This window comes from Babylonia areolata, chromosome 7 (genome assembly GCF_041734735.1).
Source record: "Babylonia areolata isolate BAREFJ2019XMU chromosome 7, ASM4173473v1, whole genome shotgun sequence".
Classification (NCBI taxonomy): domain Eukaryota; kingdom Metazoa; phylum Mollusca; class Gastropoda; order Neogastropoda; family Buccinidae; genus Babylonia; species Babylonia areolata.
The window spans coordinates 31,770,949-31,784,381 of record NC_134882.1 but is presented as its reverse complement, the minus strand read 5'-3'; the positions used below and the strand labels follow the sequence as shown (position 1 = coordinate 31,784,381).

Sequence of the window (13,433 nt, the reverse complement as noted above, 5' to 3'; positions counted from 1 at the left end):
CAACAATACATAGTTAACTGCGTGCCTACTATTAAAGTATGATCTTACTTAATGCCCTGTTCCTAGCCCTTACCTCCTTCCCCACCTACTATCCAGTTGTATGGTTTCCTTGGCATTCAATTAATCCTTCTGGGGCCACCAAAATCTTACATGGGTTCTGACAGTCGACAAGAGGGTTCATTCTCAAGTCAGAAAAAGACGCAGCGTTACTTGGCATTTCCTGTTCAAGACAAATCATCTGATTCCATGCTCGGAATTCTTAACGCAAGATCTATCCCATCATTTTCACGGACTTCTCCTGATTTCTGTCGTTTTCGTGATGTCCTAAAAGTAATGTATAAAATACGACACCGCATGCATGAGAAAGAAAACGTGTAGAGCGACACGAAAAAGCCTTAGAATCTGACTGAAGAACAAGTGGAGGAGTATGCTAACTAATCATCCCAATTCAGACAGACCTTGGCATGCTGACAACGGAGGTTTACCTTTGTAACCAATTTCAGGATTTGTTTCGAATATGTTACTAATTCAAACTATTTTAATTCTGGGTATGGTATACTATATACATAACTTATAACCATACATATATCAATTGAATCAACAAAGCGATCATCGCAAAAAACGTGACCATTAATCTGACAAAGGAAACAAACAAAACAAAACAACAAAAAAAAAAAAAAAAAAAAGGAAAGAAAGAAAGAAAGGGCACAATCAATGGTTACCGTAGGGGAATACTGGGTACACAATCTCCAAGGATCGAAGTCTAGGGCAGTTACTGTCAAATCTGGTCATGGAATCCGCCTGGGGAGCAAGAAGCTGGTGCTAGTCAAACACTTTTACACATGTGTGGTCGGCTGGAAAAAAAACACCCAAGGCACTGTGCATCATCAAGACATCATTCATGTCTCTAACGAGGCTTCTGTAACAAGGTAGTCCGCGGCTCGGTAACCCTGGCTGGCTCGACTGTAATCCCCCCTTCCTGTCACTCCCTACCCCGTCTCTCGTTACAAATAAACAACGTGTTTGTAAACAACACGAAATATTACGCCGGTCCAAGCTATAATCTTGACACCTAGATTCAAGACAGGAGTGACACCTGACTGGGAACTAAATCCGAGCGTGCAATGAACAACAAGCAACATCAACAGCAACCTCTGACGGCGTCAACATTCCACCACCTCCCCTCAAATGAAACACACACACAGCACCACTTTCAAACTGACAAGTGTACGCCTCGCTTTAGCTCTTTAGTGTTTACACATATAATATAGTGATGATGAGAAACTCTAGAGAGAGCTGGACAATACAAGGATTTCAGAGAAGAAGCCCCCCTCAGTCAAGTGCTCCGGCTCTTAACTCCTTAACTCCAATACCTCGCCCGTCCAGCATAGTCATAATTATTCTTCTTCTTCTGCGTTCGTGGGCTGCAACTCCAACGTTCACTCGTATACATGTACGCGAGTGGGCTTTTACGTGTATGACCGTTTTTACGCCACCATGTAGGCAGCCATATTCCGTTTTCGGGGGGTGTGCATGCTTGGTATATTCTTGTTTCCATAACCCACCGAAAGCTGACATGGATTGCATGATCTTTAACGTGCGTATTTGATCTTCTGGTTGCATATACACACGAAGGGGCTTCAGGCACTAGCAGGTCTGCACATATGTTGACCTGGGAGATCGGAAAAATCTCCACCCTTCACCCACCAGGCGCCGTTACCGAGATTTGAATCCGGGACCCTCAGATTGAAAGTCCAACGCTTTAACCACTCGTCTATTGCGCCCGTCATCGTCATTACAATAACTCAGGGTTTATTCCCAGGTGAAGAAAGCAAGCAAGCATGGAAGAAAATATCCGAACAGATCCAGGCCCACCGAGAAAAAACACACCCAAACTCACTGACATCTGCCGCTCCCAAACAACCTGCTGACAACAGAGGAAAGAAAGAGAACACAGTCTGGCGGAAAGCCGTTTCCTGGATGGCTTGAAAAGATATGACGCACATTATCCAACCGTGGTGGGTAATGTCGTTATGCTCACCTTGATCAGGTCATCCTTCCCTCCAGCACAACACACAGGATAAGGATACACCCTCCTCTCTCTCTCTCTCTCTATATATATATATATATATATACACACACACACATATAGTGACGCCGCTGGCATGTATGATGTGTATATATATAGACCTGTTTATGAGAAACAGCGTGCTTCTTATGTGGGGGATCCTGTTGGTTACGACTTTCGGAGCACAACTTCATGTTTGTCGTGAACAGAAACGAAAGAACTTCCCCTTCTCCCTCCCTCCCTTCAACACACACACACACACACACACAAGCGCGCGATACCCATGAAATGCAGAAAGCCAAAAGTAATGCTGACGTAGACTGATAGGATCAGTTATTCCAAGTTTGCTCTTTTTTTTTTTGTTCGTTTATGTTGTTCATACCCACAGGGAGCTCAATAACAAGCTTGTTTTGTTGTTGTTTTCGGCCGTCATTTATTGTGTTGATTTAAATAAAAAAATACTGCGAACAACAGCAGCTTTCTCTGTTGCAATTTAATGCACTATCACATGCATGCGCACGCTGTCACATGCACACTACTCTCTATCTCTTACTCATCACCTTTCACACCCCCAACACTACACTGCGAAACCTCCTACTCCATGACGTCCTCTATTCACAGCCTTTTTACGGTGGGGGTTGCACATGAACAAGTCGACAGCCAGTGGAGTGCTGTTGTCAACACGGCGGTCGACAACCTCCACACAAGGCAGAAAGAGCAGCCCCACGACTGACAGCAAGATGCAAATCGAACCCCACACCCCTCCCCACCACAGCCAAAGGGGGGGGGGGGGGGGGGGGGGAAGCCAGTGACGGCAATGTAAATCTAAACAATAAACCCCTGAAAGGTGCTACTGACGGTGAAAATGCAAATCGCAGTGTCGTGGTCCTGTAAAACCCGTCACTGGGGAGACATAAAAGCGCAGAACACACTCTGCACGCAGTCACCTGAAGACTGCCAGGTCGTCTGGTGCAAGTGCTTCTTCTCCAGACCAATGCACTCCCTATTATATTCTTTGGAAGCTGAGGTTTAATTCAAGCTGATTATAATTATACAACCCGGCCGACGACTGGAGCTGTTTTAGGAAAAGAAAAATCACTATTAAATGTTTGAACACAGCTGACATGTACCAATATATTTGACCATTAACTGCTGAATCTTGGTGAAATGAGGTCAGTGTTGCATGAGTTTGAGGTACAGCTACTGCTGTCTGTGAACTTGTCAATGGTGTGATTGGTTTTGCGGAACAAAGGTAATCCCAAGCAGAAGTCCCAATACAGCGTGGTGACTTGAACTCCTGATCTGCAATGCTCTCTCTTTATCTCAGAGAGGTGACAGTCCTTCACTGACGAGCATACTTGTCAGCAGCAGTCTGGGGATTAAAAGAAATGAAGAAAGAAAGAAAGAAAGACATGAAGACAAAAGACACAATGTGATAGAGTCACGTCAACCTTATTCCGGCCAATAAAAACAAATTCAAAAAACAAAGTAATAAATGTAGACAAAATAAGGCGACCTTTACCTTTATGAAAGTCAAGACGAAAAGGTCACGATAATTTCCCAGACATTTACGATGTCTGTCACAACGCAAGTTCCCGTTTGTCGAAGTTGAAGTTCTGGCTCTGCTGAAGACTCAACAGAACAGAACATCTGATTAAACACAAGATTGATCATTTGACCTTTTACGTACCTGATTTTTCTTCCAACATTCCACTGGACATTTTTATTTTGTAACTTGAGGGCTCGTAGTTGCACAATGTCAATTTTAGTCAGCTGAAGTACTTTGAACACAAATTGCTTCATGTTGGCATCCCTAAACCCTGTCTTCTTGTGCGCACGCTGAGAGAGAGAGAGAGAGAGAGAGAGAGAGAGAGAGACAGAGACAGACACAGAGAGAGAGAGAGGCACACACACACACACACACAGGGAAACAGAGGCAGAGAGAACTAGTGAAAAAGACACAAATGATGATAAATCACCTGAATTACGTTACTGCATAGTCCCAAACTACCAACCTCTCACCGAAGCCATCATCACCAGCTTACCTATGCCGTCAGAAAGATAAAAGATGACGAAAAGAAGAAACGCGAACTGGGTGTGAGCAGACTGCGTATCCCTCAACACCACTCTTCCCACATGATAAAACACCCCTGTCTTGAAAATCACAGGTCACAAAAGACAGCTCCGCATTTCAGACGGGTTGGAAAAAAAACCTGACAAAAAAAGACAAGAAAAAAAAGACATCATTTCCGGACAAAATACGACACTCTCGGGGAAACCCCTAAACTGTCACGAAGTTAATGTACGTGCACAGAAACCTGAGAAGAAGAAGAAGAAGCAGAAGAAGAAAAAGCTGGACAAAAAAGAACAGAAGGCAAGTATCACAGGGTGTCAGTGCAGGAGTGGACGGGCGAAAGACGGTGTATGACTAGGATGTACAGCAGTATGCAGTTCAGGAATCCAGTATCAACCTACAGCTGCTGTCAGCAAAATTAACTTTAGAGCTAACTGTACCTTCATTAAAATTTGTGGTCTGTGAATATTAAAATGACAATGACAATAAAAGCACCCCCCCCCCCCCACACACACACACACAAATCGATTCAGTACTGCTCGGTATGTTTATGATCAATGATCTACCCAAACCGTTTCGAAGTCCCAGAGCAATCTCCGGGGGAAAATAACATTACTGATACACTGATGACTGATGGATTTCCTCAGAACACTCCCCCACAAAAACCACGACACACGCACACACACATACACACTCACGTACTGACGCATGTATTCACACACACACACACACACAGAGGGAGAGAGAGAGAGGGAGGGAGGGAGAACTCGACATCAAACATGTTGAAAAAAACCCAACAAAAAAACAAACAAACAAAATAAACCACCACCACCCACCAACAACAAAAATAAACACACCAGAGCAATAACCAATCTGCTAATCTAGATCCTAACACTCCCGACTGAAGACTGTCAACTTGAAAAACAAAACAAAAAAACACACACAAAAAAAAAACCACGTCAGATTTTTAACACACTGCTATAATAGTAGCTCTTTGTCCGACAATCAACATGGATTGCCAGTAACATCATCGTGCACATGCACACACACAAAACAAAAACACCCCACCACCACCCTGGCCGTGACAGACACAGTGAGGGACAGACCCGGACGGACAACTTCCACTCCGCTATAAACACCTTTACTAACCTTCTCATTAAGTCAGGAATGCGGACCCCGTGGGGGGAATTACCCTTGATAAACACACTGTGGCAACAAAGGGGGAAGAAAAAATGGGAAGGGGGGGGGGGGGAGGTAGTGGGGGGGGGGAGGAGGAGACAGTATGGCGGAGAGTGAAGGATGGGTGTGAGGGATGGAAGGAGGGAGTGGGCAGGTGTGTGTGTGTGTGTGTGAGAGGGAGAGAGAGAGAGAGAGAGAGAGAGAGAGAGAGAGAGAGAGAGAGAGAGAGAGAGAGAGAGAATAGATAAACAGATAAGCAAGAGACAAATCGTGAGATGTATTTCTGTGTTTACATGTGTATGTTGTGAATGTAAGAGAGGCGGGAGGGGGTGGGAGGATTGGAGATTGAGGGAACGGAGAGGGACAAAGTGTATAAGTGACAGAAGTGAGGGGCAAGAGTGCAAGGACGGGGTGGGCAGTTGGGGTAGGGGGGAAGGGGGGGGAGGGGGGGGGGAAGAGGGCGAGGGTCACAACCTTTTGTGACCCCAACCTACCGGCCGTTGGGAGGTGACAGCGGGAACAAAAGGCAAGGTATCGGCTTGACGCCTGCAACAACTCCCTGCCCTTCCTCCCCCACCCCTCAACTGCCACCACCATCCCTTTCACAGACCCTACCTCCCCCGTCCCTCCCTGCACCAAGTCCTTTCCACCAACACCATCCCCTTCACCCCCCCACACCACATCCTTTCTCCCCCCCCCAAAAAAAAAACCACCCACCCCCTTCCTGCCACATGTCAGAAGTCCAAGGGAGCGTTACAAACGTGGTGGTACAGACTACAGAGGGGGTGACATGGTCAAGTGGTGTGCCGACCTATGCAGACTTAACGGGGCCCGTTGGTTCAGTCGCCCCCCTTGTGGACAGATTCCCATCTCCTTCAGCTCTCCCCGCTTCTATTTCCCCGGGGCGCCGACGAATCACGGAATTCTCGGATTAATCATCAAGAACTGGTCAAAAGGGGGTCAGAAGGAGAACCCGTGGTGTGGAGCGTGGGGCGAACAGAGAACTCTCTTTTCAACGATTAATATGGGCTAAGTACCACAGACAAAAGGTTGTGACCCCCCACCACCACCACCACCACACCCGCCCCCCCAGCCCTCCCTCACCTCAGGCCCCACCACTGCCCACCCCGTCCTTGCACTCCTGTCACTCACTTCTGTCCTTTCCACACAGGTCTTTTTTTTTTTTATATATATAGTTGTGTTGCTGCTTTGTACCTTACACCACATGTATACATGGCCCACTGTCCTATCAATCTATTTACGCCCAAGCGTATGTGTCGTAAGTCCGTGTGTATGGCCCCTATCCATTCAGACGCTTACCCCTTACCTTCCAACCTCCTTCAAACCAATGCAGGCGATTTTGTTTAACCATATTAAGTACCAGGTTATATTCAAGCAAGATCTTGAACAGGAAAACAAACCAACCATCCAAAAGGGCAGCCAGCTGTCGGAATGCTTGTTTGTACACACACACACACACACACACATATATATATCAAATTAGAAAGAAAAGAAACAGTAAAACGAATATACGGGACAGAGAGACAGAGTGAGAGACATAGATAGAGAATTAGTGATATATATTAATGTATATATAGAGAGAGATGTATAGATCTGTGTGTGTGTGTGTGTGTGCGTGTGTGCGTGCGCGCGCGCGCGCGTGTGTGTGTGTGTTCCTGAAATCAGAACTGAAACGGTTCACCCAGACAAACCTACCAAGACAACCGTCCAGATAAAAAGTGTAAGAAAAGGTGGTCACCCGCAGCTTAACAAGCCACATTACTCCAACAAACACTTTAAACAGTTTTGCTTCCCCGTCCTGCTTCCCACACCACAAGTACTTTCTCAAAGCATCTTTGCAAAATCTTTTTTTTTTTTTTCCCCTTTTTTTTATGACAGAGACCATGTGCACCCGCGTTCAGTTTATTTTTCTTCTATTAACCTCTTGTTCAGTAATCTTAAGATATCTTTAAGACTTACAGTTATATATATATATATATATATATATATATATATATATATATATATATATATATATATACATACATACATATATATGTGTGTGTGTGTGTGTGTGTGTGTGTGTTTTTCGCTGTATTTTGTTTCATTTAGTAAGAATCATAAGTATGTGTGAATGTATAAGTGTGTGTTTGTGAATGCTTGAGAGCATGCATGCGTGTGTGCATGAGACAGACAGAGAGAGAGGGAGTGAGAGAGAGAGAGAGAGAGAGAGAGAGAGAGAGAGAGAGAGAGAGAGAGAGAGAGAGAGAGAGAGACAGTCACAGAGAGGGAGAGGGAGAGAGAGAGAGAGAACTTCCCTCCATCACCTTCCCCCAACCAACCCCTCTCTTTCCACACGGCCCGGGCTTGACCATCATAACCTCCTGTCACACGTCAGCGTTAACCCTTTAACACCCTAAAACGATCAGTCACCTGTCCGCCAGCCCGACCAACCGCTGACCATGAACACGGTGTCTTGGTCGGAGGCCAAGTCGCAGCCGCCAGCAAAATAATAATATAGGTCTACATGTCCAGCCTATGGGGGTTCAGGCGTTTATTACCACTACACGGGATTCCACAGACCACCAGCAGCGGAGTTAGTGGACAAAAGGGCAGAGGTGAAAAACAGGACAAAGAAAACCGACACCCGCCACGATCTATGGCGGACCCACACGAAGCTGCCGGAAGTGGCAAGTACCCCCAACAAAGTCGCTCACAGCCAATAAGAAACTTTTCTTCAATCAATGCCGTGCTGTTGACACGCGTTCTTTGCAAGTTTGGATGGTCAGTGAAGATGACAGTGAGGAATGTTAATTAAAACAATAAATACATGGATACATGGGGAAATATAATAAAGGGCGAATGAATCATCTTGCTCGTTAAATACAACCGCGAGGAGCTCCACAATGACAACACACACACACAAAGGCTGTTGAAAACAATGCATGTTTCTTTCATTTTGTTCGAATAAATCGAGGCAACGAAAACGAGAATAAAAAAAAAGTTTAACAATTATCAACCGTTTTCAGGCACGTAAGGAAGTCATGACCCCCCCCTCCCTTTTTTTACATTTTTTTCTTTCTTTTTTTTTATCTTCAATCGCTGTCAGTTTGACGGAAGGAGTCTTTGGTTCAACCATGTGCACAAGGGACTGAGAGGGTCAAGATCAAAGCTCGGCGCTTTGTACTTTTTTTGTATTTGTATTTCTCTTTTTATCACAACAGATTTCTCTGTGTGAAATTCGGACTGCTCTCCCAAGGGAGAGCGCGTCGCTACACTACAGCGCCACCCTTTTTTTCTTTTCCTGCATGCAGTTTAATTTGTTTTTCCTATCGAAGTGGATTTTTCTACATAATTTTGCCAGGAACAACCCTTTTGTTGCCGTGGGTTCTTTTACGTGCGCTAAGTGCATGCTGCAAACGGGACCTCCGTTTGTCGTCTCATCCAAATGACTAGCGTCCAGACCACCACTCAAGGTCTAGTGGAGGGGGAGAAAATATCGGCGGCTGAGCCGTGATTCGAACCAGCGCGCTCAGATTCTCTCTGTTCCTATGCGGACGCGTTACCTCTAGGCCATCACTCCACATCTGACAACGTGTTCAAACATTCTTTTTAACCTCTTTCTTCAAATTTACAAACGAAGCTGTGCTTTCACAGTTCAACGACATTCCCTGACGGTCAAGATTTGCTGTTTACTCGTTACAATCAAATGAAGGTAAAGATTTGTTGTTAACTGCAGTCTACTTTGCCCCCCTCCTTTCTCTATAACACATACGCACACACACACACACGCGCGCGCGCAAACACACACAGAGCCACAAGTCCTGCATCAGATCGATCAGAATCCTGGACCCGCCAGAAGGAACACCCCCCCCACCCCCCCCCATCCCGACCAACCCAACCCAACCCCCTGGGTTATTGTGAAAGTCACGGAGCACCTGTGTTTGCCTTCCGTCCACAGCAGTCGGCTTGTCGGCATGTGTTGGGAAAGGGAAGTAAGGCTAGCCCGGCTTTTGTTGTTGGCCCACGTGTGGAGCACGAACTCCTGCCACTAGCCGCTACACTGTGCTTTAGCTACACACTCAACTGTTTCCCAAGGCCTGACTAAGCGCGTTGGGTTACGCTGCTGGTCAGGCATCTGCTTGGCAGATGTGGTGTAGCGTATATGGTTTTGTCCGAACGCAGTGACGCCTCCTTGAGCTACTGAAACTGAAACTCAACTGTTTCGCAACGTACATTACACACACACACACACAGAAATTTCCGTGTGTCACAGCAAATGATTCGTGTTGAAATTAAATAAAGGCACCCCAGCATCCATTATGTATCGAATGATAAAAGAAAAAACCTTTACAGGAAACGTTACAAATGACCATGACTTTCTTTTTCAGAATGACGTATTTGTCAAATGTCTCAGTCTGATAACCATGTGCATTAAACCGGCTCGGCAGACAAACGACTTCGTTTTGAAGATCGTCTATGCAGTTATAATCAATATCATTATTTACGTAGAATCAATATCACTATTTAGGTATAATCAATATATGTGAAAGATCATGATGACAAAGAGTAAACTTTCTGTAACAGGTTTGCTTAAACATGACACCGGAAATAACAATAAGTATCATAATCTTTTAATGAAGCCTTCATCCAAATTATATGACCGGTGAACACACTGTCTGCAGTCTCATTTATTAAGAATTGTTCTTACAGATATCAACCACTGTGTTTGCTTAAGCCCCTTGCCTAAACAAGTAAAGGGAGAGGGAGGGTGGGCCGCAAAAATATGGAAGCGACAGAGTGAAAGAGAGAGGGAGAGGGAGGAAGGGTCAGAGAGAGAGAGAGAGAGAGAGAGAGAGAGAGAGAGAGACAGACAGACAGACAGACAGACACAGAAAGGAGAGAGAGTGAGAAAGAGAGACAGACAGACAGACAGACAGACAGAGACAGAAAGGACAGAAGAATAACAGAGTTACAGTACATAGTCTGCGTCATCATTAATTGTCTTTTATTGTAAACGCACAAGAACTAATTAGCGAGATGGGGAAGGGGGGGGGGGGATGGGGGGGGGGGGGGAAACAACAAGAACAGGAAAGCAACATCGAGGATCACGTCAGGCGCCGACAGTCGATGGGGTGTGAACAGCTCCCATAGGGGGATTTAAAAAAAAAAAAAAAAAAAAAAGGAAGAGGCAAAAAGAAGACGGGGTATGAAGAGGGAAAGAGGGGCTGAGGGTAGGGGTGGGGAGGTAGGGAGAAATGCGAACTCACGTGAACGAATCTCCTCGCCGAGGTCTGGAAGAAGGCTTCATGGCGGACTGCTGGCTGGCCTTGGACTGTGCGTAGAGGGCGCTATCATCGTGGGCCACGTGACGCCACTGTGAGGGCCCACTGTGAGTGGCGGGGTCCCTTGTGGAGGAGAAGGAGGAGGAGGGCTGACTGTCACTGGAGCGGGGCTGCTGGAACGACTGGGCACGTGGGGCTCGGCTAGACCCGCCTCTGTGAACACAGACACACATTGTCTTGATTAGCCTCACGTTCGACGGGTGCGATAGCATGTGGTTAAACCGTTGGGCTTTCAATCTAAGGGTCCCGGGTTCGAATCTCGGTAACGGCGTCTGGTGGGTAAAGGGTGGAGATTTTTCCGATCTCCCACGTCAACATACGAGCAGATCTGCTAGTGCCTGAACCCCCTTCGTGTGTGTGTGTGTGTGTGTATATGTATATATATATATATATATATATATATATATATATATATATATATACAAGCAGAAGATACGCACGTTAAAGATCATGTAATCCATGTCAGCGTTCAGTGGGATATATGGAAACAAGAACATACCCAGCATACACTCGCGAAAATGGAGTATGGCTGCCGACAGTACACGGCGGTGCAAAAACGGTCATACACGTAAAAGGCCAGTTGTGTACACGTGTACACACGAGTGAACGTGGGAGTTGCAGCCAACGAACGAAGAAGAGAAGGTTCTCACGTTCTGCTGGCTGCAAGTTCTCACTCATGTCACGAAGACTGGAAAAACAAAAAGCCAAACAACCAAACAAAGAAAAACCTTCGATGCTGGCGTGAAAAATCAGAAAATAACGACCCTGGATGCTAACATCAAAACAAAGATGCTTGACGCTAACATGCTTCATAATGAAAGCATTGGCGATATTAAGATGTAGACGCAGGGGTAAAACCACATCAATACTTCTGATATATATTCAGTCACCCTGTAAAATCTTGAGAATAAACTGATGCAAATGGCCAGAGAGAGAGAGAGAGAGAGGGGGGGAGGTAGATAAATAGATCAAGATAGACAGATAGATAGATAGACAGATAGATTGATAGAGAGAGAGATGGGGGGAGGGAGGGGGTTGGGTAGAGAGACTGAGACAGAGAGAGAGACCGACCGACCGACTGACCGGCAGACAGACAGAGACATCGGCAGAACTCAAATAGACAAGACTGAGACAAAGAAAGAGAAAGAGATGACTTTCTGAAATCAGTTTGTTCAACGGAGCACAGATACCAGACACACATACATAAGCATGCGAAAACACACTCACAAACACATATATGCATACACGCACGGTCACACGTGCGCACTCCATTTGACACACAACCGTGAATTTCTTGATCAGTCATTTAAAAAAAAAACCAACCCAAAAAACAAAAAAAAAGACCTGGATATAACACATCAAAAGCTCTTAACACATCCACATAAGCCGAACTCATATCACCAGTGTCGAAAGATTCCCCACAATACACAAGCCTATAGCTGAAAGACTTAAAACAAAGCACCATGAGCACCTCCCCCACAGAGAGCCCACAGAACTTTACGACCCAGGCCCAGGGAAAGTCACAGGGTTAACTCTTCCCTGACGGCGACAACTACGTGACAGCACCTTCATGAGGAGAGAGGTGGTGCCAACTGGCACGGAAAACAAGTGGAGAGGGTGACATTGGGGCATGAAGGTGTTAAAGACAGCACAGTACTGCCACTGTTTGCTGTCAACCTCCAATGATCGCTGGGGCCGATCACCAATACAACTCACCGTCTTTCTCGTCTCACCAGTTTTCAAAGTGCTAAGTACTACAAACGTCAATTTTCCACTCGCCCGCCTTTGTTTTGTCGTATCAATTTAGCTGCCCCACAAGATCAACACGGGAGACTTAGAGCAGTAATAGAGGACCATTTGTTGACCGAGAAGATAGGACACACCGTCAAAGCTGAAGCTTTTTTTTTTTTCTTCTCCATTTGATCAGATACGTTGTCGAAAAGGAATGTTTATTTTCACTCGGTTTTCCTGGTCCTGGTCTGCTACTGTTACAAATAAAGTCATTCAACTGAATTTAACACACACACACACAGCCAGTTTGGTTTATACAGGAAACGGAGCGGAATGGGAAGAGGTAGGGGGGCGGGGGGAGGAATGAGGGTTAAGTTCTTCCGTCCAAGAACGAGCCCCACGTTATCAAGAAGTACAGGTGGGGATAGGGATAAATGTAACTAACTTGTGGCTTAAAAAAGAAGAAGAAGAAGAAGAAGAAGAAGAAGAAAAGCTTTACTCTCCGATTCAAGCCATTTTACTGCACCTTGGGGAGTCGGTTCATAGACTCTAGTTCTCGGTAGTCCAGTAACCGGCTGACGCCTCGGATTTTATCTCAAACATGCCGGGTTCAACCCCTGAAATTTAATACGGTCCCCCCCCCCCCCCCCCTCCGCCAACCCCCTCCCTCCTGCCACAGAAGACTGAAAGGCTCGCAGACACGCCCAAAATCCCTGGTTAATAGTTTGAACCACAGTCCAGACTTCAATTCAAATAATTCTAACACATGACGATTCTGGCGGAAATGTGGATTTACAAGCCGCTTCTTTCGAGAGGGTAGATATTGGGTGTATTCATGTGTAGTTTCTATTCGTATTGACACCCTCTTTCTGGCGTTGAACTAGTAAGGTGTGTGTGTGTGTGTGTGTGTGTGTGTGTGTGTGTGTGTGTGTGTGTGTGTGGTGCGCGCGCGCGCGCTCTCGTTCAAACGTGTGTATGTGTGAGGGGGTGGGAAGAAAACGGGCACGCGTACATGCGTAATTGATATGCATCGTTT

At 45.8% G+C, this 13,433-nt stretch overlaps 1 protein-coding gene across 4 annotated transcripts in view; it reads right to left on the bottom strand.

Annotated features, from left to right (window-relative positions):
- LOC143283964 (uncharacterized) overlaps positions 1–13,433 on the bottom strand; it is a 182,162-nt gene that overhangs the window by 91,684 nt on the left and 77,045 nt on the right. For 3 of the 4 annotated variants that reach the window (XM_076590438.1, XM_076590440.1, XM_076590439.1), the window contains one exon: positions 10,592–10,819. In XM_076590438.1, the coding sequence (XP_076446553.1) occupies positions 10,592–10,819 (228 nt within the window). Of the gene's footprint in view, positions 1–722; positions 882–10,591; positions 10,820–13,433 lie in introns of those variants that run through there. The other variant, XM_076590441.1, reaches the window with a different exon arrangement.